Source organism: Trachemys scripta, chromosome 17 (genome assembly GCF_013100865.1).
Source record: "Trachemys scripta elegans isolate TJP31775 chromosome 17, CAS_Tse_1.0, whole genome shotgun sequence".
NCBI lineage: Eukaryota > Metazoa > Chordata > Testudines > Emydidae > Trachemys > Trachemys scripta.
Window position 1 is genome coordinate 22,832,563 of NC_048314.1, and position 24,073 is coordinate 22,856,635.

General features: G+C 44.4%; 1 protein-coding gene across 4 annotated transcripts in view; it reads left to right on the forward strand.

The window, feature by feature from the left end:
- The first annotated feature begins 7,301 nt into the window (after positions 1-7,301).
- The window catches only part of CRB2 (crumbs cell polarity complex component 2), a 56,873-nt gene continuing 40,101 nt past the window's right edge, over positions 7,302-24,073 (forward strand). For 3 of the 4 annotated variants that reach the window (XM_034793807.1, XM_034793804.1, XM_034793808.1), the window contains exon 1: positions 7,302-7,569. In XM_034793807.1, coding sequence (XP_034649698.1) covers positions 7,488-7,569 — 82 coding nt within the window. In that variant the 5' untranslated portion in view covers positions 7,302-7,487. Of the gene's footprint in view, positions 7,570-14,188; positions 14,338-24,073 lie in introns of all 4 variants that reach the window. The other variant, XM_034793805.1, reaches the window with a different exon arrangement.

Sequence of the window (24,073 nt, forward strand, 5' to 3'; positions counted from 1 at the left end):
AGAAATGGTCCCTTTTGCATGAGCCTTTGGGGCTCTTGGAGCAGGGAATATCTGCCAGCCAGAGCAACTGCTACTTGGGGCATGTGGGCTCTGCCCTAGACGCCCTGTGTGATTGTGGGCAAGTCACTCAGTCTCTCTATGCCTCAGTTCCTGATCTGTAAAATGTGGGGGGGGGGGGGGGGATTGTGAGGATAAATTTGCTACGTGATTGCAAGGTGCTCAGATACTATGCTATTGGGGGCCATATAAGTGCTTTACCTTGACAGCATGGAATCTTCCAGCATCCCCTCCTGGGTGACCTTTGATACTGGGCCAAACTCTTGGCTGCACCATGTTTTTGGGAGACCCCAGAGGTTTTACAGCCCCACAACTGGCAGTCCCCTCAAACCTAGGCTCATCTTTTGAATGAGACCTGACCAAGTTCCTGACTCCTTGAAATGCCCCTCATTAAGAGCACAGTCATTGGGTGTTTTTTTTTTTTTAAACTAGCTTCCCTGATTCTAGTGACAGCTTTCAAACACACAGTATTAGTTTAATAGCTGGTATGTCTTCTATCTGGGACGAGGGGTTGTATCTTCTGCACTTGGAGAGGGATGGATTCTAGAATCTCTCCCATCTGTGACTTCTATGGTCCAGTAGAACTTCCAGCCACCTCCACGTGGGCCACTGGGGTGTCCCCTGGAGATCATGGTAATCACTCTTTCTAAATGCTGCCTTGGGATCCCGGGTGCAATTGTAACTCCAGCAGACCCTGGTCGTCAGCAGGCGGGATTGAACCTGGGAACTCTGGAGCTAAATACTTGAGTCTCTACTACATGAGCTAAAAGTCACATGGCCTTTAATGCTATAGCAGACTCATTAATCTTTAAGTGGCTTTTTCTTCTCTCAATTCTGTTTTGGTGTCTCATAGAGCCCTTTCCCACTCTAACAGCCTGCCTCCTCTCCATTCAGCACCTAAGGTGTTGTGTGGGAAGTGAGGGTGATGCAGCAGGGAACTGCTGTAATGGTATATTGATTAGATAAGCCAGCAGAGGCTTGTAGAGAGAACATATTAATGTTTATTAATTCTTAGATAAACATCAAGTTTTTTGAATGTACTGAAATTTTAAACCCCATCTTGGGAGCCAGAGGCATCCCCAATTTCTTTTAGGAAAACTCAGAGCATGGTCCATCCATCTAAATAGGGGGCTTCCACATACAGGTTTCCCCAGGGTTCAAGCTGGCCCGAGGTCTCCAGGTTCTCATGTGGATTTGCATGAGGTTCTGTGTGAAGACTTGAGGTCAGTCTTGAGTTGAGGTTTTTTAAATTCAATGGTGCATGAGCAGTTCTTGTGAGATTTTGGACCAAAATGGAGAAATCTCTGTTGCCCTGGTCAGTATGAAATCTCTTCTGCTAGTTGTCCTCTTATGGTCAGCTTTATATTAAGGCTCCATTTATTAAGGTTTATAAATGATTAATAGATGTTATAAGCATGTTGGAGATTGGAGTAATGTCTTACAGATGGGTATAAGGAATCCATTAGCTTGTTGGACTGTAACAATCTGTATACATTGATTAGCCATTTAGTAACTCCTGATAAATGGAACCTCAATACAACAATCTGTTGTACTGTTTTCTGTGTTTCCCTTCCTGTTCTCTTGAGCCTTCCTGGATCTCTCTTAGCATCTCTGCATTATCACAAAATGTTTCTTTTCTCTTGTTATCTTCCACTTCTGGTTTAGTGGTGAATTCCCCAGCCTCACCCTCAGTCTCCTCTCTGAGGCTTCTGGATCCAATCTGTCAGAGTGCCACTGAACACAGATAATGACTCTCCCTGGGATGGGAGATCTCTGTGCAGGCCCCAGAGTCCATGACCAGCTGAAGAGAGGCCATCACATGTTTTCCAGAGTGAGGATTGTTCTGTTAGCAACTTTCGTGGCTGTTCTGTCTGAATTGCATTTTTATTTATATTAATTTCTCTGATTTGTGGTTTAGGATTTGATTTGAGAGAGAAGCATTGGGCAGCTGCAGGTTACTAGACATGGAACAGAAAATTCCTCAGTGATATGTAGGCAGTTAAAATCCAACCCAGGTCAGGAGTGAATGAAAACTGTCCCTAACTAATGGGTTTATCTTCTGCGTGGTAACAATTTAAGTGATTGAGCAGACTTTCCATAAGTGTGGAGAGATTGTGCAGGATTGTGGTGGTGACATGTTCTGTTGTTGTTGGGCCAAGCATCCTGCGAGGCATATACAGAATGATTTTTATAGTATCTCTTTTTATATTGCAAGAGGATTCTGTCTGCCACATGCCATTGTAGGCAGTCCTATCATACCATCCCCTCCATAAACTTATCAAGCTCAGTCTTGAAGCCAGTTAGGTTTTTTGCCCCCATTGCTCCCCTTGGGAGGCTGTTCCAGAACTTCACTCCTTTGATGGTTAAAAACCTTCATCTAATTTCAAGCCTTAACTTGTTGATGGCCAGTTTATGTGCATTTGTTCTTGTGTCCACATTGGTGCTTAACTTAAATAACTCCTCTCCCTCCCTGGTATTCATCCCTCTGATGTATTTATATAGAGCAATCATATCTCCCCTCAGCCTTCGTTTGGTTAAGCTAACCATGTTGTTTAGGTAGGTTTTTCTTTTCCTCGGATCATCCACTGAGCCCTTCTCTACATGTGTTCCAGTTCGAATTAATCTTTCGTAAACATGGGAGACCAGAATTGCACACAGTATTCCAGATGAGGTCTCACCAGTGCCTTGTATAATGGCAATAACACTTCCCTATCTCTACTGGAAATACTGCACCTGATGCATCCTAGGATTTCATTAGCCTTTGGTAGCTCGTAGTCATCCTGTGATCAGCTGATACATCGAGGTCTTTCTCGTCTTCCATCGCTTCCAACTGATATGTGCCCAACTTATAGCAAAAATTCTTGTTTAGTCCCTAAGTACGTGACCTTGCAATTTGCACTATTACATTTCATCCCATTTCTACTACTCCCCAGTTTTTAAGATCTTCTTGTGTGATATTCTGGTCCACCTCCATATTGGTAATATCTCCCAATTTTGTGTCATCCCCAAATTCTATTAGCACACTCCTTTTTTTGTGTGTGCCAAGGTCATGAATGAAAATATTAAATAAGATCAGTCCCAAGACTGATCCCTGAAGAAGTCCACTAGTAACTTGCCTCCAGCCTGACCGTTCACTTTCTGTATGATCCATTGTAGTCTCCCTTTTAACCAGTTCCTTATCCACCTCTCAATTCTCATATTAATCCCCATATTCTCTGGTTTAACTAATAGTTTCCAATGTGGAACTCCGTCAAATGCTTTACTGAAATCCATAAAGCTGTTTGCATTTGACTTTCCTGAGCTGGTTTTGTAGGACTGCTTTCATCTCCCTTAGCCTGGACAGAGGAAGCCATGGTGCACATCCTGTGGTTAAAGCTTGAGACTGGTGGCAGATCCTTAGCAGATAAATTTACACTGCTCCATTGTCTTCAGTGGAGCGACAGAGATTGACACCAGCTGAAGATCTGGGGCTGGCTGTCTCAAAGCTTGGGCTCTGTTCCTGGCTTTGCCAGTTATTCACTATGCAGCCTTGGGCAGGTTGTTTAATCTCTCTAGCCTCATTTTACAGATGAAGTTGAGGCACAATGATAGTCGCCTGCCTCCCACAGAATTGAGGCTAAACTTTTTGGGTAGGAAATGCTAGAGAAGGACAAAGCATTTATTTTTACCAGATAATGCGATACCTATGGGTGTGTGTCTGCTTAGGCAGATCCCCAAGTGAGCGGCACAATGTTTGAGGGCCTTGGGAAGTTGCCAGTCAGGGAAACTTGGTCCCAAGCCTAATTATGGAGGTTTGTTTCTCGTCTGACAAGTGTGTGAGACCTGGGAGAACGGGCCCCTAAGGACTTTGGGAACTTGTTTATTGTTGGCCCACCTAAATCCAAGGACAATCTGATTGCTTAGACTGGGTGGGCCTCTTGGTTCTTGTCTGGTTCTATTATGTTTCTTTGATAAGGTTTTCTCTTCACTCCCTCCATCATCCTTTCCACTCAGTCCCTCCCCATATACACACTTCTTAGACTGCATTAGCCAGGCCCCAGGCATCTGAAAATCTGAACTGGATTTCATTGTCTTGTGGCTTCTGGAATGACCTCTGTGGATACTCTCCCTCTGATACCGCATTTATCGTATTCAGCCAATTAGGCCATGCTGCTGCATTCCTGCAGAGGGAGAATTCCTCTGCTTACTGTGTAAGTGTGTCCTGGGTGTTTCACATATCTCTGTGGTTTAACTTTATCGGGAAGGACCTTGAAATACAGAGCATGTGTATTTGTGCTCCTGCAGGATTTTACATCTCTTTTCTTAAAAATGGCTAACTTGAGTAGTCGTTTTTTGTTTTTTTTTAATAATAATATGGAGATAGGTATATCTCATAGAGCTGGAAGGGACCCTGAAGGATCATCGAGTCTAGCCCCCTGCCTTCACAAGTACTGATTTTGCTCCAGAATTCTAAGTGGCCCCCTCAAAGATTGAACTCACAACCCTGGGTTTAGCAGGCCAATGCTCAAAGCACTGAGCTATCCCTCCCCCTCTGCAGGAGGATGTCAGTGATCAGTGAATATAGGGGCAGCATGGCTACAAAAATCCTCAGTATACAGTCATGATGGTGCACCTGATATCCTGTGATTATAGGTGGATAAATTCTGCTGTTTACACCAGTGTACTTAGTTGAAGAGAGGACTTGGCCCAGGGTGTGTAAAAACAGGCCAGGGAACGGAAAGGACTAAAGAGAAGGATTCTGCCTTATAGATTCATAGATTCTAGGACTGGAAGGGCCCTCGAGAGGTCATCGAGTCCAGTCCTCTGCCCGCATGGCAGGACCAAATACTGTCTAGACCATCCCAGATAGACATTTATCTAACCTACACTTAAATATCTCCAGAGATGGAGATTGCACCCTTGGAATGCCCCATCTGAAGAAAGCACAGAGGAGAAGCTGAAAAAGGTTTCTGGCCTCGTTTCTCAGACATTCCGAGCAGCCCCAGCACCGATGGAAGCCACTGAGGTAAAGGTGCTCAGGGCTGTTGAAAATCAGGCCAGCTATTTCAGTTTCAGGTTTGAAGAAAAGGAAGTCAGTGTAGAATTTAGAGCTAATACCCCGAGCATACCTGCGCCCGCCCCCTGCTTCCTGTCTGGGGCTAAGATACCAGTGCTCCTCATTTAAAGCAGACTGTTATATGAAATCTCATCTGTCCTGTCTATTCAGTTCTTGGGAGGGTGGGGGGCTATCTACGTAACTCCCATTAGCATTAATTTAATCCAATTATGGTTTGGATTGGAAGATACTAAAAGGTCACAGGTAAGCACGATCTTTCTGACTGCTTCTAATCTCCATCATGAAGCATAAGACACAAGCAGATTTTCCCACCTCTGAAACACTGATAAACCTGTAGCAGAAGCTATTGGAGTTGATTCTGTTCTTGGATTACATAGGTGCAACTCTCATTGACTTCAGTAAAAGTTGCCTGAGTGGCACTGAGAAGACAATTCTTGTAGATTTTGTTTAAGCAATTGGTTATTCTCTATATCTGACCAACTGCTAGAGAGAAGTGTCGTTAACCTTCAACCAATGGATTGGTTTTTAACACGCTCTGCAATATTTCCCACTTACTAATGCTCATCAAATGGCATTTTTAAAGTCTTGCTGTTTCACACCACGGGTGAAACTAATGGGATAGGTACCCCCTAAAGACTAGAAGGGATACTTGCTCCAGCATGGGGATCACCTGCTGGAGAGGGACAGAAATATTATCTTAATGAATGGTCTTAAAACCCAAGTACTCTATATATCCCAGGTTCACTTCATCCACCACTGGAATGTAGCCATTTTGTGTTGTCTTACTGTAGCATCTTTCATCGAGGGATCTCAGGTCACTTTATGGACATGCATTGATTAAATCTCCTAGCATCCCTATGCTAAGGAAGGTATCTGGGTACTCCTGTGAAATTGCTCTAATTCCAACACCCATTTAATGGATAAGGGTTTATAGCCAGAGGTTTCAGGACATCAACTTTCTCTACCCCAGGACCCTGGCTAGGAATTTGGGATGCCACTGAAAACCAGAATGAGCCGACAGTACAAAGATTTAGGAACAACAGGATTGGTGGGGTTGTGCAAATACAAACTCTTTCCTTTCTTCACGTGCTCAAATGGTGTAGTTAAAGGGAGGGGGTGAGAAGGCTGCTTCTGACTGGATTTTGCTGCACAGTTATTCTGTTAGCGCCCAGATACCATGGTTAGCAGCTCTTTTTCCTTTCTTCCCCCAACTCCCACTGACTTGACTGGGACCAGGATATCATCTCTGCAGGGTGTATTATGTTGGGTCAGCTGGGGCATTGGTTTGATGCAGCAACTCTGATGGGGAAAGACTTCAGCTCCTCCCTTGTTTCACTCTGTTTATTTGCATCACAATTTATGCTGTTGCTGATTGTTGGGTTAGCAGCTCACAGGCCCCATACAGGTAGCTGCCTTTCCTTTTACTGAGGAGATTGAATACAAACACCATCATTGTGGAACTGAAATGCTTCGTTAATTTCTGTGTTGTCCTGGGAAAGCATCGAATAGGGTTTGGATTTTGCATCCCTAAATCTCTTTGGGTATGATATAACTGTCTTTGTCCTGATCACTAATACATTCTTGCAGTGCCCATCTAGGATAGGTAGGTTAATCATTGGTATTACTTTACAGATGAGGAAACTAAGGTTCAGAGATTAAGTGACTTGCCCAAGGCCACAGGAGAAGTTGGTTTTAAAGTTGGGAGGAGAGTTTGGGAGAGCCTGGCCTCCAGTCCCATTCTCACACCACTACACCCACTGTCACCGCCCCCCAAATTTTCATTGAACCTTGCAAAGAAGACATAGTATCTGAGCAACAGCAAGTATTGGTATAGAATTCTGCCTTCTGGGTTTAGTGTTTGAATCTGGGAGTGCCCTTCACTGCTGTGCAGGAGACTTGGGGCTGACTTGCTTCCCAGGCAGACAGAAAACAGACAAGACATATGTTCTTATGTTCTCTCTTGTGTGGGGCGGGGGAGGGATGGGGAGAAAGTTAATAAAACACCAGCCCTTACCCCCCTTTTTGTACTGTGCTTCCGATCACATGCTTCTCCTCTTTTAACATTCACCTATTGCTTGCCCACCCTACTGCTCTGGGATTTTCCAGGTAATGCTGCAACTAAAGTCTTTAGTTGTCCAGTCCGGTCCATGTGATCCAGGCAGTGTTTTCCTTTCACTCCAACAGCATGAGTAAAGCGTTTCAAAGTGGACAGCGACTCTGTCCACTGTGTTAGTGCTAGTCCCTAAATCAGCAAAGCATGGAGTGAGTGCCACTAATAGGAAAAAAATTCTGAAGTCTGGGATGTTGAGAGAACCTGCATTTACCAACTCCCAGCCACTGTTTCTCTCTTGAGGTTTTTAGGACCGCCACTCTTATGCTTGCCATGGAATTACAGAGAATTCTATCCAGTGCATACCATGCCGCTCTCCTGCTGCCACTCTCCCTTTTGCTTTGGGGTAAGTTTTCATTTTCTGTATCTGGCTCTTACCCAGTGAATATGCACTAACTTTGGTTAGCAGTCTGAAATTACTTGTCCTTGTGTTAATTGTTATGACAGAAGTGTTGCTTCCACATTCAGTAGCTGTGGAACTTGGAAACGTCTCATCTTGAAGATATAAAGGTGTTTCACAGCTTAGGAGTGTGTGTTTATACACAAGAAGGAGACTGTGTGTGTAGTGTGGTGTGTAATTAAGTAGTCTGCTATTGCAGTAACTGTTTTCCCTAACAGACAGCGAGCTGAAAACTTCAGTAGTAAAGTTCTCCTGAACTTCATGTTTATGCTCATGCAGAACAAATGCACAGGAATAGCTTATACTTTCTATTTTAAGTCCATTTGGTGGTGGTGTGGGGCATCCCAGGAGATGAGTAATATGTGTTTTGTTGGCAAGTAGTTCTGGTACATAATGGAGGAGGAGAAGGGTAGGAGGCGAAAGGTTCTATTTTAGAAACCTTTAACAAATTCGATCCGTTCTGTAAGATACAGAGAGTGATGAGATGCCCAAAGATTGTATCATATTGGTGGGGCTTTTTGGACTTTCTTTCAGAGCTGGGGAATATACCTTTAGAGCTGGGATGAGCCTCTAAAGGTGCATAAGCGGCTCTGCTCCTTGGCTTAAGATACACTCACACCTGGGTCTAATTTCTTGCATGCTCTGGAAAATAGGCTTCCCTGTTTCTTCTGAAATGGGTGTCTGGGGATCTGCTGGGCCTAGACATCAGGTTTAGTCATCTAGGGATTATAAGGTCATGTCATGTCATGTCATGTCATGTCAGGAACATGCCAAGCCTTTTACTGGGAAGGAAGATGGGGATTGAACTGACCTCCCTAGTCCTCCCCAATACTGCCAGGCCAATGCATGGATAAGGTCCTGTCTCCATTAGGGCAGCAGCAGTCAGTGACAAGGATGCATAGAAGTGAGGGTAAAACACGGGGAACTAGGAAACACAGTTATTGATTTCGGTGTGCCCTTTTCCTGCCGTACTCGATCTAATTGAGCCTTCTAGTTTTATTCACAGCACTAGGACCTATTTCAAGTTTGTTGAAACCTCAGTACTTCTTTCCATGCCCCTAAAAGTTCTACCCCAGTAGTCTTCCTGCATCTCTGATACTGTTAGACACCTTAAGGTTTGAGTTGAACTGTTTTGTTTTTTCCCCCTGAATTTTGTCTCTTCCGTACTAACTTCTTTGTACTAACTTCTTTGTCTGATGCGTTGGCTCCAAGTGCCTGGAATTCCTCTGGCCACAGGGAAGCAGGGGGGGCTGTCTTTTGTGTCCAGTAACCATAGCTACTAGTTTAAAGTGTGAAGCAATTACGATGGCTTTGTGTTGTGCAGAAGGAAGGCCCATTGCATATAGAGAATTGCTCAGTACTGGCTGTCAGGGATGGAATGCTCCTTGGGGATATATGCTGTTTTGCCTTTGCATTGATATCCTCCCTCTCTTGGGCAAGGCCCTTCTTTGAAGCAACAACCTGCAGAAGACATCCCTCTCTCTTTTGTTAGGGTGGGAGTGGGTGCCCTATTTAGAAATCCACTTGTAAAACACAGCACAAGCCAGACACCCAAACTGTTCCCGTTTACAGAGGGACTTCTGCCAGAAGATTTAATAGTAAATGATTTCCATTTCTGTAACACCTTTTGCCTCAGGATTCCCAAGCACGTTATTAAAAAGTCCCTCCTTGCCCTTGTGAGGCAGGTAATTATAATTATCCCCATTTTACAGATATGGGAAACTGAGGCACAGAGCGGCTGGGTGACTTGCTCAATGTCACAGAGTAAGAGTGGTTGAGACTAATCCTGGGGTCCAGACTTCCAGTTCCTAGCTGTAACCACCAGACCATTCCGTGAAGCAATCAGACCCGCATTAGCTCCAAGGTCTCACGTCTGGAATAAACTCTGAGGGTAATGATGCCGGCTGTCTACATGAGCCCAGTTCTGCTGCTTCCTGGAGTATGGGCAGAGACAGAGTAGCTCTCAGCTAATATTGGTGTAGTTCATTTTTGAAGAGTACATACTGGGAAAGCAGATTTAAAACCCAACTTCCATGTCTTTCTGTCCCACGCAATTAAACAGGCACCTTACTTCACATACCTTTAGTCTGGCAAATGCTTTGGAAACCTATTGTGGAAGGACATTTGCAGGCAAACGTCTCTTCTCTGGGTTTGTTATCTGCTCTAGGGTAGGCTCTTGAGATTAGCTCTGACATACACACAATTTACATCTTAAACACTGTTCAAAGCAGTGCTCCCTTTTTAACAGTCTGACTATTGTCTGTGTTGATTGCCGATGTATTTAGATTGGAATTAGAAATTAAAGCTTGTGAGCCACTTTGGTTAACTGAATACACAGGAAAACCCCTATTCCAGCGTTTGATCTGTGGAAATGGCTGAGAGATCAGAGAATGTGTAAACCAGGAAGGTCAGCCCAGAGGTGTGTTTATTAAGGGGAAATACTGGGGTGCAATAGGAACTGAAAGATCAAAGAGTTACTGGTGCAGTATATTCAAAACTACCATAAAACATGGATTTATAGCTCTAGCACCCTTCCACAAATCATGGAAACTTGATAATAGAAGTAGTTACATCTTCAGATGCACATTAAACAATAGACAGATGACAGAGACTGGCTGGCTATCTGTTTCTGTGTTTATAATGGATTTAATTCCCTGCAGTGCAGTAGCTCTGATTAACCCTATTAATATTTTGATCCATAATTTTGGCACTGGTCTCCCTGTGGATTCTTACCCAATGCTTGGCACTTCTGTCCAGTGATTTGCTACAAGTCAAAAGGCAGAGAGCCAGGAACTATCACTCTTCTCCTTTGAAGTAGGTAAATACTATTCCCATTTTACAAGGGGAAACTGAGGCACAGTCATTCAGTGACTCTGTGGCTGAGCTGGCAATTCAGCCCAGGCTTTCCGGTGAAAAGTCCTGTGCTTTGGCCTTAAAGTAGCACTCTACAAATATAATACACTGATATATTGGCCATTCCCCCAGCCTTTAACATGCAGCCACCTCTGGAACCTGGCAGCTGTTTAACAGGGCACAGCAAAAGTGCCCTGCAGTCCAAGTCAGGGCGTGAAGCTGTAGCTAATGAGAATTTGGTCAAGCAGGACTCCAAACCGATCTCACTTGCGGAGATTTAGCTCTGTTGACTTCAGTGGAGTTAATCTTGATGTACAGGGGTACTGAAGAGCAGAATCATGCCCGTAGTATTTTAATTAGTACTCAAACTGGAATTTGGCTAATGCACTGGGATTGCACCCCTGCTCTGCCAAAAAGCCATCGGCTCTTTGAAAGACCACATGTAGTCAGGCCCTTTGTTTAATGTCTCTTCTGAAAGATGCCTGTAGCAGTGAGGGCTCTCTAGCACGATGCTGGGCCATTGATTCAGTATTGTCTCAGAGAAATTGCCTACTGAATTGCAGGCACTACTTTTGGATGACGCTGGGCTTCCTGTAGAGGTCTCTTGTGCTAGTACCATACCTAGCTTAGCAGAGCCTGTGAGAGATGACAAGAGCCTAGGCTGAGGTGGTATGACTGACACTTAGATTCAGCCAGTGGATGGTATTTCAACCTGCGTGTTCCCTCCATTTGATTGCAGATTCTCTCCTTTATATTCTATTTGAACAACAGTACAAAAGCCTGAATAGTTGCTATGGGGAAAATGGGGAGGAAGAATTTTAACCAATCATCACAATCGTTGCAGATTCCCTTCAAATCGCTCTCCTGTGATCTGTCATGTGTAGCAAGTGCCCAGTAAGCCTCAGCTAAACAGGCGGTCCAGCTCCTGGGACACAGAGTGGTCAGTGATGCCACGAAAGCAGATGAATTGTCGTTTCTGGCAGTGAGATGACATATGAATGAGACCAGCAAGGTCAAGCAAAAAGTTTATTTGTGGAAGGAGACATTAGTTCAGCAGCACCTCTCCTGATCACTGGGGGAACCAACAAAAGAACCGATCACTCTGTTCTGTTCAAGCTGGCCTGATCAAGCCCACCTTTTCCTTGTACAAGGCAGGCCCCTCCCTCCCCTTCAGCTCATATGCTGGTTGGTGGTTTTTAATCAAAGTACAGGTGTTTTGGAAAGACTCCAGGCCTGCATCCAATTTGCACAAATCTGAACAGAAGTTTCCTATTGAAGTCCATGTGACGGGCTCCCATAAGAACAACACAGGATATGGAATCGTTAAGGCCAAACCAGCAACAGTGCAAATTACATAGCATGTCAGCACTTGGGAAGCATTTCAAGGCCATGTTCTTTGGTGCTTAACTGATTAACGGCAAGAGTTTTGCTTGATTTTTGTCAAGCCCACAGAATTAGAGGTGGCATAGGTTTATTGAGTTATCTCCTCTGTGTCAAGCGTGCCAAGGAGCTTTGGAAGAGCCCAGAATGCACCTTGAAGGTACTCCCAAGGAGCTCTCCTAACAGCCTAGAGTGGCTGCTGTAAGAGTCCCACGTGGTTCCTGAAGGAAGAACCTGATTTTGTTGTGCCCATTGCTGACTTGGGAGGTTGAAGGGAGATCTTCCGCTTTAAAGCTCCTTGCAGGGCTGCCCTGCTTCCTTCCGAGTGAGTGGATCCTGGGAACAGGCCAGAGAGTGTGCCCTTCTGCTAATCCCTTGCACTGACCAGGATAGGGAAAGATCAGTGGAGGTCAGCAGGGATTTACTAATATAAGCACATGCCTTTCTGTTGCTATGGCAACATAACTCTTTCCATTCCTTTATTCATGGGTTTTGTCGCTGTTGTTTTTGCTCTAAGTGTGGCTCTGGTACCTGGGGAGTTTCCCCTTTTACCTTCGGCCTGGGCTTCTTACTGGAGCAGAAAGTGTTGGGTTGATTAGTAGGCACCCATCGTAACTGGTAGAAGTTGCACTGAGTTAGGATTTTCATCATTTCCCTTCTTTCGCTTCCAGGTTTCATCTAGTTCATTTGCTGTCTCTTTGCCACTGGGAGGCCTGTTACTCTCGGCTCCTGGTTGTATCAGGACTTTTTGTCCAATTGCTGAAATGAACAGGGCAGGTGAAATATAATTGAGGGAATATAAAACTTTTGGGTCTGTAGCTTCTGTCCGGAAAGATGGTGATGGTGGAAAGCAAAACTGAAATAATATTAAAGCTAGGGAAATCCACAGATACGATGATGGCCATTCCATGCCCATAAAGTATTTATTCCATGATGCACCAGTGTCCTACATCTTAAATAGTTTTTGTAACAAAGAATAGACATTTTTAAGCATCTAGTAATCTCTTCCTAAAAATCATATTAAAAAAATTGAGTGGAATATGGCTAAATCCCTTTTAGAGCTGTGCACTCAATGTAACAAAGGTGTTGAAGCTGGGAGCTACAGCATATAAACTCCCTGTCCCCCTCCCTCCAGGAAACATTTGCAATGGGAGGGAGAGCATACATTCCAGTACTTAGCTCTCTTCAGACTCATGTCACATGGAGATGCTATCTGTCTTGTGTGCAGCCCTTGCCAGCAGTTAAAAGCCACATTACAGCCTAGGAGTCTCTGAGCCTGGTGCATTATGTCTCCTCGTCTTTCTGGCAGCCCCCTCCCCTTCCCCCCACTGCCTGGGTGGTGGGCATTGTGCTGTCTCAGTCCAGTGACTTTCTGGGAGGGAAAAGCAGAAAGAGAGGAAAATCAGACCAGTGCTGCTTGGACTCTGAATATTGCCATCCTTTGTGGTCCTTGTATCTCAGGAAGAGTTTGCCTGGGGGTAAGGCAGGAACCCCATTCTCATTGTCAGTACTAGTTCCTCAGTCACACCAGGCATAGTGCCTAGCCCTACGTACCACAGGGACTCCTATTCTGTCCTGTTACGTTTTCTCCTGCTCCCTGCAGCTCTTTGAAGCAACAGATGCCACAACTGGAATGTGTTGAAATGGGTAACTTTCTTGAGCCTGGAGCTGCATGAAAGATTGTGCACTAATGCGCTTGGCAGTTTGTCCTGGGGCATCATGTTGTAAAGTCTATTAAATTCAAATCAGATATAAGCAGGGGAATGAAAGTTTGGACGCTTGAGAAGACTGAGTTTTGCTAGCTAGTTGTAACACTTCTAGCACATAAGCGAGATTCTGCATCGTGTATGTGTATAAAATATCAAGCTCTTTACTGCTATAATACCTTTAATCTAAAGTACTCCCAAGTTCTTCACACAGGTTAATTAAACCTCCTGACACCTGTGTGAGGCGCATAGTTGTTTTTTCTATTTTGTAAATGGGTAAACTGATGCACAAAAGGAAACTGATTTGCCCAAGGCGTCACAGTTATCCGTCAGGCCTGAGAATAGTCCCCAGGCATTCTGATTACCAGTCCCTTTCCTTCTATATCTGTAGTAATTTGTGTCTATTTGCTGGGAGATTTCACCCAACAAAGCAGCAGGATAAAAATGATCCCCAATTACAGGGCACATGCACAAGCCAATGTTCAGAGACGGATAACTAGCTGAAAGCCCCATTCCATAAGTACCCTGACTCTGCTGTACCTTCCTGTTGTTTGTGGAGACTATTGTGTTCAATTTTAATGGAACATTAAACTCTCTAAAAGGCTCCCTTTTATCCTGTGTTGAAGGTGTCCTCCAACATGAAGGAAACAAGGTGACGTCTGGGCTGATAACCCCAATGTCTGCTGATCCCCTGTTGGAATGTTAAATGAGTGTTTTGAGACCAGGTTGGATGGTACTTATCAGTGGAGCTGTCTGGAGGAGTTTGAAGCTGCAGGTACCTTGTGCATGGTTAATGTTAGGATGACATTTAAGGGGCCAAAGGCAGCAACAGTCTCAACTGCTAAAATTGGGAAGTGCCAAAGAAAGAGAGAGCTCTCCTGCATGTGGGTGTGGTATGAGCACCTCCGGTGCACAGTGACTCCGAACTGAGCACATCCAACACTTTCCAGAAGTGCTTAGTACTTTACAGGGTCAAACCCCCTTATTGTAAAAAGCTGAAGGGCATTTAAAAAACTGGGCGACTTAGAATCAACACTTAATGGGCACAATAGATTCCAGGCTGCATCTCGAGAACTGCTGAGCTAAAGCCCTAGTCAGAGACCTGCCTTCCCAGGGTGTGAGCTCTTTCAGAGGAGTCCAGAAGAGGGGGATACTTTCATTTAGCATCACCTCCCAATTCCTAAGAGGAGACAGATGTTGCCCTTGCATCCCTGTGTGTGACAAGAGCTGTGTGCAGTATGGCTGAAGGCAGAACTTGGCCCCAAGTTGGTAACTTGATTTGAATAGCCTTGTTTGTTCTTTCCCCACTGTGGAGGAGCCGGGGGCTTTGTTCATTTATTTATGGATTTGTTGCATGGCATATGCTATTGTGAAGGTGTGAAAATGGTACCTTCACAGACCTTTCGAGTTGGGTTAAGGTTTTGCCTTGGCTTTTGGGCAAGCCCCTTGTGATCATGGGAAGGTCAATCACTTTGGGACTCTCTGCCTTGGTTTCCCTATTTGTAAGATGGGGAGAATACCCATGTCATGGAGGGTTATTAATGGGTGTCTAAAAAGTGCTTGACATTCCTTGAATGGAAGCAGGACTGTGTTTGCATGTAGATTTAAGTTATCTTTGCAAGCCAAAGTACCTATGGGTACAATCCCAGGCCTTAATTTCCTCTGTCCTTTGGGAGCTGATCACTGGGGTGGTTGTTGTAGCTGGAGCCAGTGGACACTAACCTGGCCATGTGATGGAGGTCTGACTTTTTTGTAACCTTGTCCCATATTGGTGATGTGACCAAGTTTCTTCCCAGCACCTCCTGGGAGTTACCCTCTTATTACGATTGCTTGATGCAGGCGAGCTAACGTGATTTGCTCCTATCCGTACATCATTAAGAGGATAATTCTCTTATTCCATGTTGTACATAAAATAAATTCTGGTGTCCTACGATGTTCAGTGGCCCCAGCCCACTGACTGGAGGATACGTTAGGGTTGGTGGGGTCAACCTTCACGCTTCATCAGTTTGGTGACTTAGCAGCAAAGCATCAATAGGAACCCACCCCCCCATTTCTGTTTGAAGTTCTTTGTTCCTGGAAATACATTTTTGAAGAGCAATCCCTCCCCACGAGTCTGAGCTTCCTAGTGCTGGAATGGGCTGCCTTTGTTTCGACATAATGAGTAGAGGGTTATGGGCTTGAAAATTAACAGCTCCATTGTTTGTGAGAAGAGGGTCTTTTGACTCAAACTTGAGAATGGAGCATCCAGCCCTACCCCTAGCATGTCACCTGCTTCCTCTCCTACACCACCACCTACACAAGGGGCCAGCTCAGCAAAGCTCCTGCCCACACAAGCATGATGCTCCCTATTCAGGAGTTCTGTTCCCAGGGAGACAAACTTGCTGCGGTCAGTGATTCATCCCTTCCATTTAGAACTTTGTAGGACTAGAAAATCTTGTTGTAATACTAAAAGGTATGTATATGGCTCCATCACCATGGTATCAAAGTGCCTCATAATCTTTTCTGTATTTATCCTGGCAGCACCTCTGTCAGGCCTAGCAGTGATGATATTTCATTGTACAGATAAAGTGTAGAGGCACAGAGAGGCTAAGTAACTTGCCCGAGGTCACAGAGGGAATCTGTGGTAGAGCAGGAAGTTGAACCCAGATCTCCAAAGCCCTAGACTAGTTCCCTAAGCACTGGACTGTCCTTCATCTCTAACTGGAGAGAATGTTCATACAGTGATTAGAGTAGGAGACTGGGGATCAGAATTTCTTGTATTTTTTCCTGGCTGTGCTGTGAGTTGCTCATGTGACCGTGGGCAAGTCACTTAATCTCTGGGTGCCCCACTGTAGAGTAAGGATAATGCTTGCCTCACAGGGGCGTTGTGAAGCTAGTTAGTGTTTCTAAAGGGCATAGTATTGAAGGTATTAAGTATGTAATAACTATGATAAGAAAGGTGTTGGTACACTCCTGTGGTGAGCTCTTCAGAAATGCCTGTATATACCAACTATAAGCTGGTATGGTTCTAGGACTAGGGCATCTCCAGGATTACCTGAGAATGGAAGCTGCTTTAAGCAATGCGTATCATGGCCCCTGAAGCATGATTTATAAGTCCTGTAGCTAAGTCAGAGGGACACTTCAGAGCCAGGATGGTGCTCTCGGGGGAGGAGCTATAACAAGTGTGGGCGCTTTCTATTGGATAACGAAAGTCTTATTTGTGTGCTTTAAATTGCTGTCCTTCTTGACCATGGCCTCTTCTTGGATAAAGAATCTATTGTAAAACCATAAATGTCCATTTGCTGGCATCTGGGTAACTGGCTGGGAACCTGAACATTTCATCAGGCTCCTTAGTCCTTACTGTGAATTGGAGCTGCTGGAAACGAAGCCTGAGTGGGTGATTCTGTCTGAGCAACTTAAAATGTTTTGTAACTTATTTTAATGCAAAGTGAAGAAGGAGGTGTCCTCCTGAGCCTGGAGAGGGAGCAGGGTGTTTGGTGTCCAGCCACTCAGCTCAGTGAGTGCTATAGAATGCTTCAGGAATGAATACTGTGAAAAGAGACATCTCTGGAACAGGGAGTTGAGGCTCTGTGAAGTGACCCCTTGCCTTCCAGTGTGCGTAAGCATTTGCTGGTGGCCGTCTCTAATAGAACACACTTCTCCAGGCTGTGCTAACAGGATACCAGAGCAGAGAGATCTCGGCACCAAAGGTTAAATTGTATTTATTTCAGCTCTGCTCAAAATGGGCTGCTTCTGGGGGATGTTTGTTGAATAGAGAGAAACTTGCAAGGGACCAAGTTATTTTCAAACTGCTAATAGGGTTTTGCAAACAATGGGCAGGACAATAACATTTAATGCTATTGTTAAAAAGAGAGACTTCGCTGCATTCCTTTCTAGCACTCCTTTGCCAGCCTTTCTCCAATTTCCTCAGATCCCCCTCATCTTGCTTTATCTGAACTACAGGTCCCACAACCCCTTCCTTCTGTAGAAAGAGAGTAAATGTGCAAACTCCTGTCAAGAACAAAGGGGTAACTTGACATGTTCTCTGCTCCTAATAGTGACTTGCATAAGTGTGTGAGAATACTGGTGTCTTTCCTTTTTTCTTCTTTATGGTAGGTAACGGTGGCCTGAAATATCTCTTCTTTTCTGGGTTTTGTTTTTTACATTGGAAATTCAGGCCCCATCTAGCTTGGAAGACCTTCCATAGGAATTGTTGAACTAGTGTAATATTGCTGGAAATGGGCCATTTTCATTACCACTACAAACAGGTTTTTTTTCTCTCCTGCTGATAAAAGCTCACCTTAACTGATCACTCTCCTTATAGTGTCAAGTATCAGAGGGGTAGCCGTGTTAGTCTGGATCTGTAAAAAGTAACAGAGTCCTGTGGCACCTTTAAGACTAACAGACGTATTGGAGCATAAGCTTTCGTGGGTGAATGTCCTCTTCGTCAGAATGGGCATTCACCCACGAAAGCTTATGCGCCAATACATCTGTTAGTCTTAAAGGTGCCATAGGACACTCTCTCCTTTATAGTGTGTATAGTAACAACCATTGTTTCATGTTCTGTGTGTGTGTGTGTGTGTGTGTGTGTGTGTGTGTGTGTATATATATATATATATATTCCTACTGTATTTTCCACTACATGCATCTGATGAAGTAGGCCGTAGCCCACGAAAGCTTATGCTCTAATAAATTTGTTAGTCTCTAAGGTGCCACAAGTACTCCTGTTCTTTTTGCGGATACAAACTAACACGGCTGCTACTCTGAAACCTAGTGTAATCATGACAACCCAAGAGACCAGGGACTGATACCTGAGAGATTGAGAGGGTAAGAGACTTTTAGTCAGATTTTAAAATCTGGGTTTTATGGGGTGTGGGGGAATTGTTTTTTGTTTGGTGGGGAGAGGTTTAATACCCATTTAATTCCAATGACAAAAGAACATTTTGGAGGAAGAAAAATTTTTGTTAAATATTCTCTCATCTCTACAATCCAGGCATGAGAGCTCACACCACACATCTCTAAGACTCCCAGGAAGTCATCCTGCAAACTCAGACTAGATATTCCTAATATTTATCGAGTGAAAAAACAGAATAGAACAACAATACCAAAATGCCCTATCGGGAGTCTTTTTGTCCCAAAGAAATATAAAAGGTCACAAACCCCATCTTTAAAAAACTTCCTTTGAAAGCTACACTTAAATGCAATCCCAGATCTATTCTATTTGGACCCAGTAGAGAAGGAGATAGATACAGAGGCAGCTGGCAGAAACATGGCTGGCTGCTGGAGACTTTATTATTCAGGTTGCAAAACTGAAAGCAACATGAAGTGAGGCTTTGCACTGAGGAGGAAGGAGGGCGTGTTCAAACATTTAAAGGGGCAGAACATCACAAGATCTGCACTGAAGGAGTTCAACAAGTGCCTTATATCTGACTCCTACTCTGTTTTAGCCTTTGACGTTCGTCATAATCCACCCCTAAATGAGAGGAACCTATTTCTAAAGGGAAATGTAGCCTCCTCCAGTTTCACTTCAGAGTAGGGTGGCTGGCTGGTGGTGCTCTAGCAAGTTTTTTCCAGCAGGTTTCACTTTCTAATTATCAGAGAGAGTGTTCCTCCTGTGACACATCAAAGGAAAGTCCAAAATGTCATTTTTAATCTAGCCACATAGAAAGTCATAAAACGTCTATGGCTTCTGTGTCTAAATCTTCGCAGACTATGAATCTGTGGAGCAGTTTGATTTTGAGCATGTTTCAATGGTTGTTGTATGATGCAGCAGTGAAGGCTAATTTATTCACTATGGTAATTAACACCTCATGCATATTCATAATTGTTCATTAACAAAACAGAGAAGATATAACGTGTGTGTCCCTGGCAGTGATCAATGAAAAGACCAAAACCAGAGTTAACAAGGAGCACATTCTTGAAGCGGACGCACGTGTGGAATCTCTGACTGACTGAGAAGTGACCTTTCTCCAGGAGGCTAACTAGTATTCTGATTACTTGACACCAGCTCAGAGTATTGAAAATGCTGCAGGTCATCCATGCAATTGTCAGGTGATCTCAATTGAGTTAATAAAACTGCTGTGTTCAGTTGGTCACATGTTGCTGAAATTCCATCTTCTGAGCTGGCTCTCTTAATAATAATAATAATTAATATAAAAAATTAATAGGTATATTGTGTCAGCCTCTCTTTTTTATAGTGAAGTTTGTAGTCGAAAAGCCAGTATTGTCCTTGATCAGGTTGAAAGAGACGCCAGTGTTCGCATAAGAGGAAAATGTAATGTTCATAGGAAATGTTAAAGTAGAGCTGTGGGCACTGTACTTCCAAGTCACTTAATCTCCAAGCCAGTGTGATTTGTGTGTGTTTAACCTTCAATACATAAAACAAATGCACTAATGAAATTCTCAGCAGCAGTGATCGATAGAGTCCCATAGAGGACTGAGCTACTTCTGGGGCTCTAGTGGTTTGAGAGAGATGGAGTAGAAAATCCATTTCTCCTTGGTCTTGAGAATTCTCACTCTGTTAATTTTCTCTATTTACCAGCTAATTAGTTGTCTCCTTGACCAGCATCCTCGTGCTAAAGAGAAGGATTATAGAGACAACCAACCCAGGTTTGTCTTTGATGTGGGAAATTACTGTTTCACACTCCCTAAATCCATTACCTCTGTATCATTCAGGGCAGCTGGTGGTTAATTATATTTACTTATTTGTGGTGGTGTAGCACCTGGGGTCCAACTGTGGCTCAGGGTCCCAGAGTGATAGTCATTGTACAAACACAAAGCAAAAAAGACCCTCTTCCAATCTAAGGATGAAATCCTGGCTTCATTAAAGTCAATGATAAACTCCCACTGATTTCACCTCCTTCATCTATTGAGCCAAATTCTGCTCTGTTACACTGGTGCACATCTGGAGTAACAATTAAAATCATTGGAGTTATTTCAGACTTGTAGCAGTGTAACCAAGAGCAGACTGTGGCTCGTTGTATCTGTAAGATAAATCTGAATTGAATGAATGAATAAGAGCTGTTTTTTGTGTCTTGACACGTTGTTTAGGCTTGAGCCTTGAATTATTCTTCACCGTAGTTTAGTACTCTTGCCTATTTATTAATGTTGTAAGTGTGAAAACCCCATGCCTTGGCCATTAGCCTCCTGATTGTATTTTTTCACCTTTCACTTATAATCTACCGTGTGTGGAAATAATGGCTATTTCAGCAAGAAGAACTGAATCTGTACGTGTACTGGAGTCCAAAGGCTGACCTTTACAGGAGCAGGAATGTACTGAGATGTTTTCTGGATTCATTTGTTAGAAGGAGAGGTTGTACTTGAACACTTTCTACTGGGAGAGCTCTGGTAGGAGCTAGATATGTGCTGCCCAGACACACATGTTGTAGTGCCACTGAACTGCCCATGTCATTGTGAGCTCTGCCAAAGGAGTGGAAGCTCTTCTATACATTTATCTTCTCAATTGTAGATCCCATTGTGTACCAGGGATCCTGTATTGATCTCTGCAACGTCTGTCCTAGCTGTCACCAGTATCAGCTTTCGAGGTGGCCAGTTTGATCTGCTGTCTGGAACCATGAGTACTGTTACTTGCTGTGTTAGGAGATGAGAACTGTCAAGCAGGGATGGAGATTTGCTGTTAGTGGTATAGGACCTATGACACACACTTGATCAGTTCTGATTCATCTGGCAGAGGTGACAAAATATACAATTTATTTCTACATTAAATCTAAGGAATTGGAACAGTCTGCTCCTAAACTGACCCTCTCCCATCCAGGCAGTCTCCCGCAAACTCTTAGGCTAGGAGGGGGCTGTCACTTTTAAGCATAGTTTAACTACTACATGGCCCATTGCTAGTTTATACTAGTACAGGAACAACACTGGCTATCCACCCTATATTAGATAACTGGTTAAAAAACCCAGCACAACAACTGGTGGTGAGGGCCATCCATAGAGCTGGGTCCTAAGCCATGACACTAACCAGCATGAGCTAGGAAGAGAATGTAACATGTTATGGCCGCTTAGAACCTTCCTGTCTTTCTGTGATGGGTCAGGAAGGCCTTTCAGCTCCTTAAGGAAGCGCCAAACTGCGTCTGTCTCCATAAGTGTCTGCAGGTGAGTTTGCTCCATGCTCACAGCTCTTGTGTGTAGCCATGGGGATCCTGTACTTGTCATCAAATCTTTTCTCTATGATCCAAGTGAGTCTTCATGAGCCACACAAATTCATGAGCAGCATAGTCACATGGTGAACCAAAGCCAGAGAGGCGGGGAAGACTCTAGGACAGCCTTTTGTCTGTTGTGAAATAGAGAGGGCACGTTACCCCAAACTCGGGCTCTACTGGGGGTAGTACTTGATCTGTCTCTGTTCATGCAGGCAGAAAAGTGCACACACCTGGTTGGAGCTCGCAAAGACACTTTGCTGCTGCCAGTCCTTGCTGGCTGTGTTGGAACGTGACCTGTCCCACGCTGCCCTGGGGGTGCATGCACTGCAGTCAGAGAGAGACCAATGGCACGGTGCTAGTACTGGTTCTTGCATTGTTAGGTTCCGTCCATTCTGACACCCAGCTCTGCTCTTGGACATTCACTACTGGAAGTAGCTTTTCTGAATGCAGATGGGACTCCTGCCTGGACTAGCATCCGGTTCTGCGGTCGGAGCAGCTAGTTTAACATGCAGTGGGCCTAATCCCGTCTCTGGCAGGGACTGTGCTCCCAGCCTCTGGAAGGTGCAGGTTGAGACTGGCTGCTCATTAGATGCACAAACAAAGGCTCATGTCTGCCACCAAATGAATCCTTGCTGCAGAACAGCTTCCCCAGCTCCCTGCTCTAATTGCTATAGCAGATTCCAGGCAGATTTCGTCATCTCTGTTTTCTGCCTGACTGGGAATCTGTAAATAAAAGGGCTGATGGCAGAATAATGGGAGTGCTGGACAGTGCAATGCACAGCAGCACTTTCCAACATCACGAGAGAGGCAGGAGGGGAACGGGGGGTAGATGTTGCTGGAATGAGAAGGAACCTTGTAGATTCCTGAGTACCCCCTGACACACACCGCTCCCCAAGGGAGGCTTGGGACCATGGCAGTCTTTGGGAGGGAGGAATTAGGAGGTCAGGGCTGAAGCAGGCTTTTGTAAACTGAAGGCTGTGATAAATTGCTTTGGGGCACCTCTGCGTACAAAGGGAGTGAGGAACTGATGGGGGTGGTGAGTTGATAGAAAGCCACTGACACAAATAACTAGTGGGCATGTATAAAATGCATTGGAGCAAGGCAAACATGACCAAAAATGGCCTAAGTTAATGAAGGCATGAATGGGAGAATGTGTAAGGTCAGCAGGGAAGTGACATCATGACGTTTGTGCCTGATGGATTTTTAGCCAAGAGCCTGATGTTAAAATGGGTCGCTGTGGGCTAGTGGTTGTGTGGCTGAAGGACGGAGGATAGCGAGCTGAGCATTATCTCTGGCCTGGACAAATCTGCTGGTCGTTTGAGTTCTGGTTCCTCTGCAGCTGCAGTTGCTGGAATTTCTTGGAGGTCTGTTCCTTCCTGTAGGTAGCCCAGGATAATACAGTAAGATAGTTGACTGGACAAAGGACCAGGCACACACTGGCTTCTGAAAACAAGGTTAGCTCCAAATGCCAGTGATCCCAGGACCTACAATGCTAGATAAAGTTGGAACTGTCTCAACAGGGATGGTAATTATGTCTCCGATTTGGCTTACGGTTGCTTGAGTTTTGAGTCTGCCTCTGTGGCCACTTTTCACTCAGAAGGTCATTTCCAACATATGCACTTTTCTGTTGCAAAATAGTCTGCAAATGTCACATCATGATCCCACATGTGTGAAACCTGCCTGCAGTGTCTTGGCTTTCCCAACCTCTCGGTTGTGGAATCTTCTGCAAGCTGGGATCTGGAGCTGAATGAAGCTCTGTTAATCAGAAAGCAGCACCAAGTGTGTGTGCATGCTGCCTTGTCCTTTTATTTTACATTGTGGATGGAGCTACTTTTGTCAGTGAATCCAGGACATCCCTCCCAGCTGAATAGGTTTGCTAAACTTCTGTAAGTAAATCCCAGTCTGAAGTTCACTGAACTGAAGCCTTTATTTTCTCTAAAGAGAGTAGACTGGTTTATCTTACAGACAACTGCAAAATATCCGTAACTGGTCATGAAGCCCATTTGAATTGTACGGGACAGAGTATGCTGCTTCTGCAAGGACACAGGCTTATCTCCCCAGATGAAAGTAACCCCCAAACACTGAAGCAAAATCCCATCAGAATCGGCTGGTCCAAGATAATTTCCCACCCAGTTCACCTGCTGCACCGTTTATAACAGTTCTGATTGATTTGACCTGACATTTAAGACTCTTAGGCTTTACCCCTGCATGTAATTAAAGCAAGAAGACGGTGACCGACCCTGTCTGAGCTTTGGCTGGCGGGAAGGAGTATCGGGATTTCTTGGGGAGTGAAATACTGTTGTATGTTTTTAAGCTGCTCTGTCTTATCAGAGCACATCATGGATACAGGGATAGATCATTCCAGTCTGATAA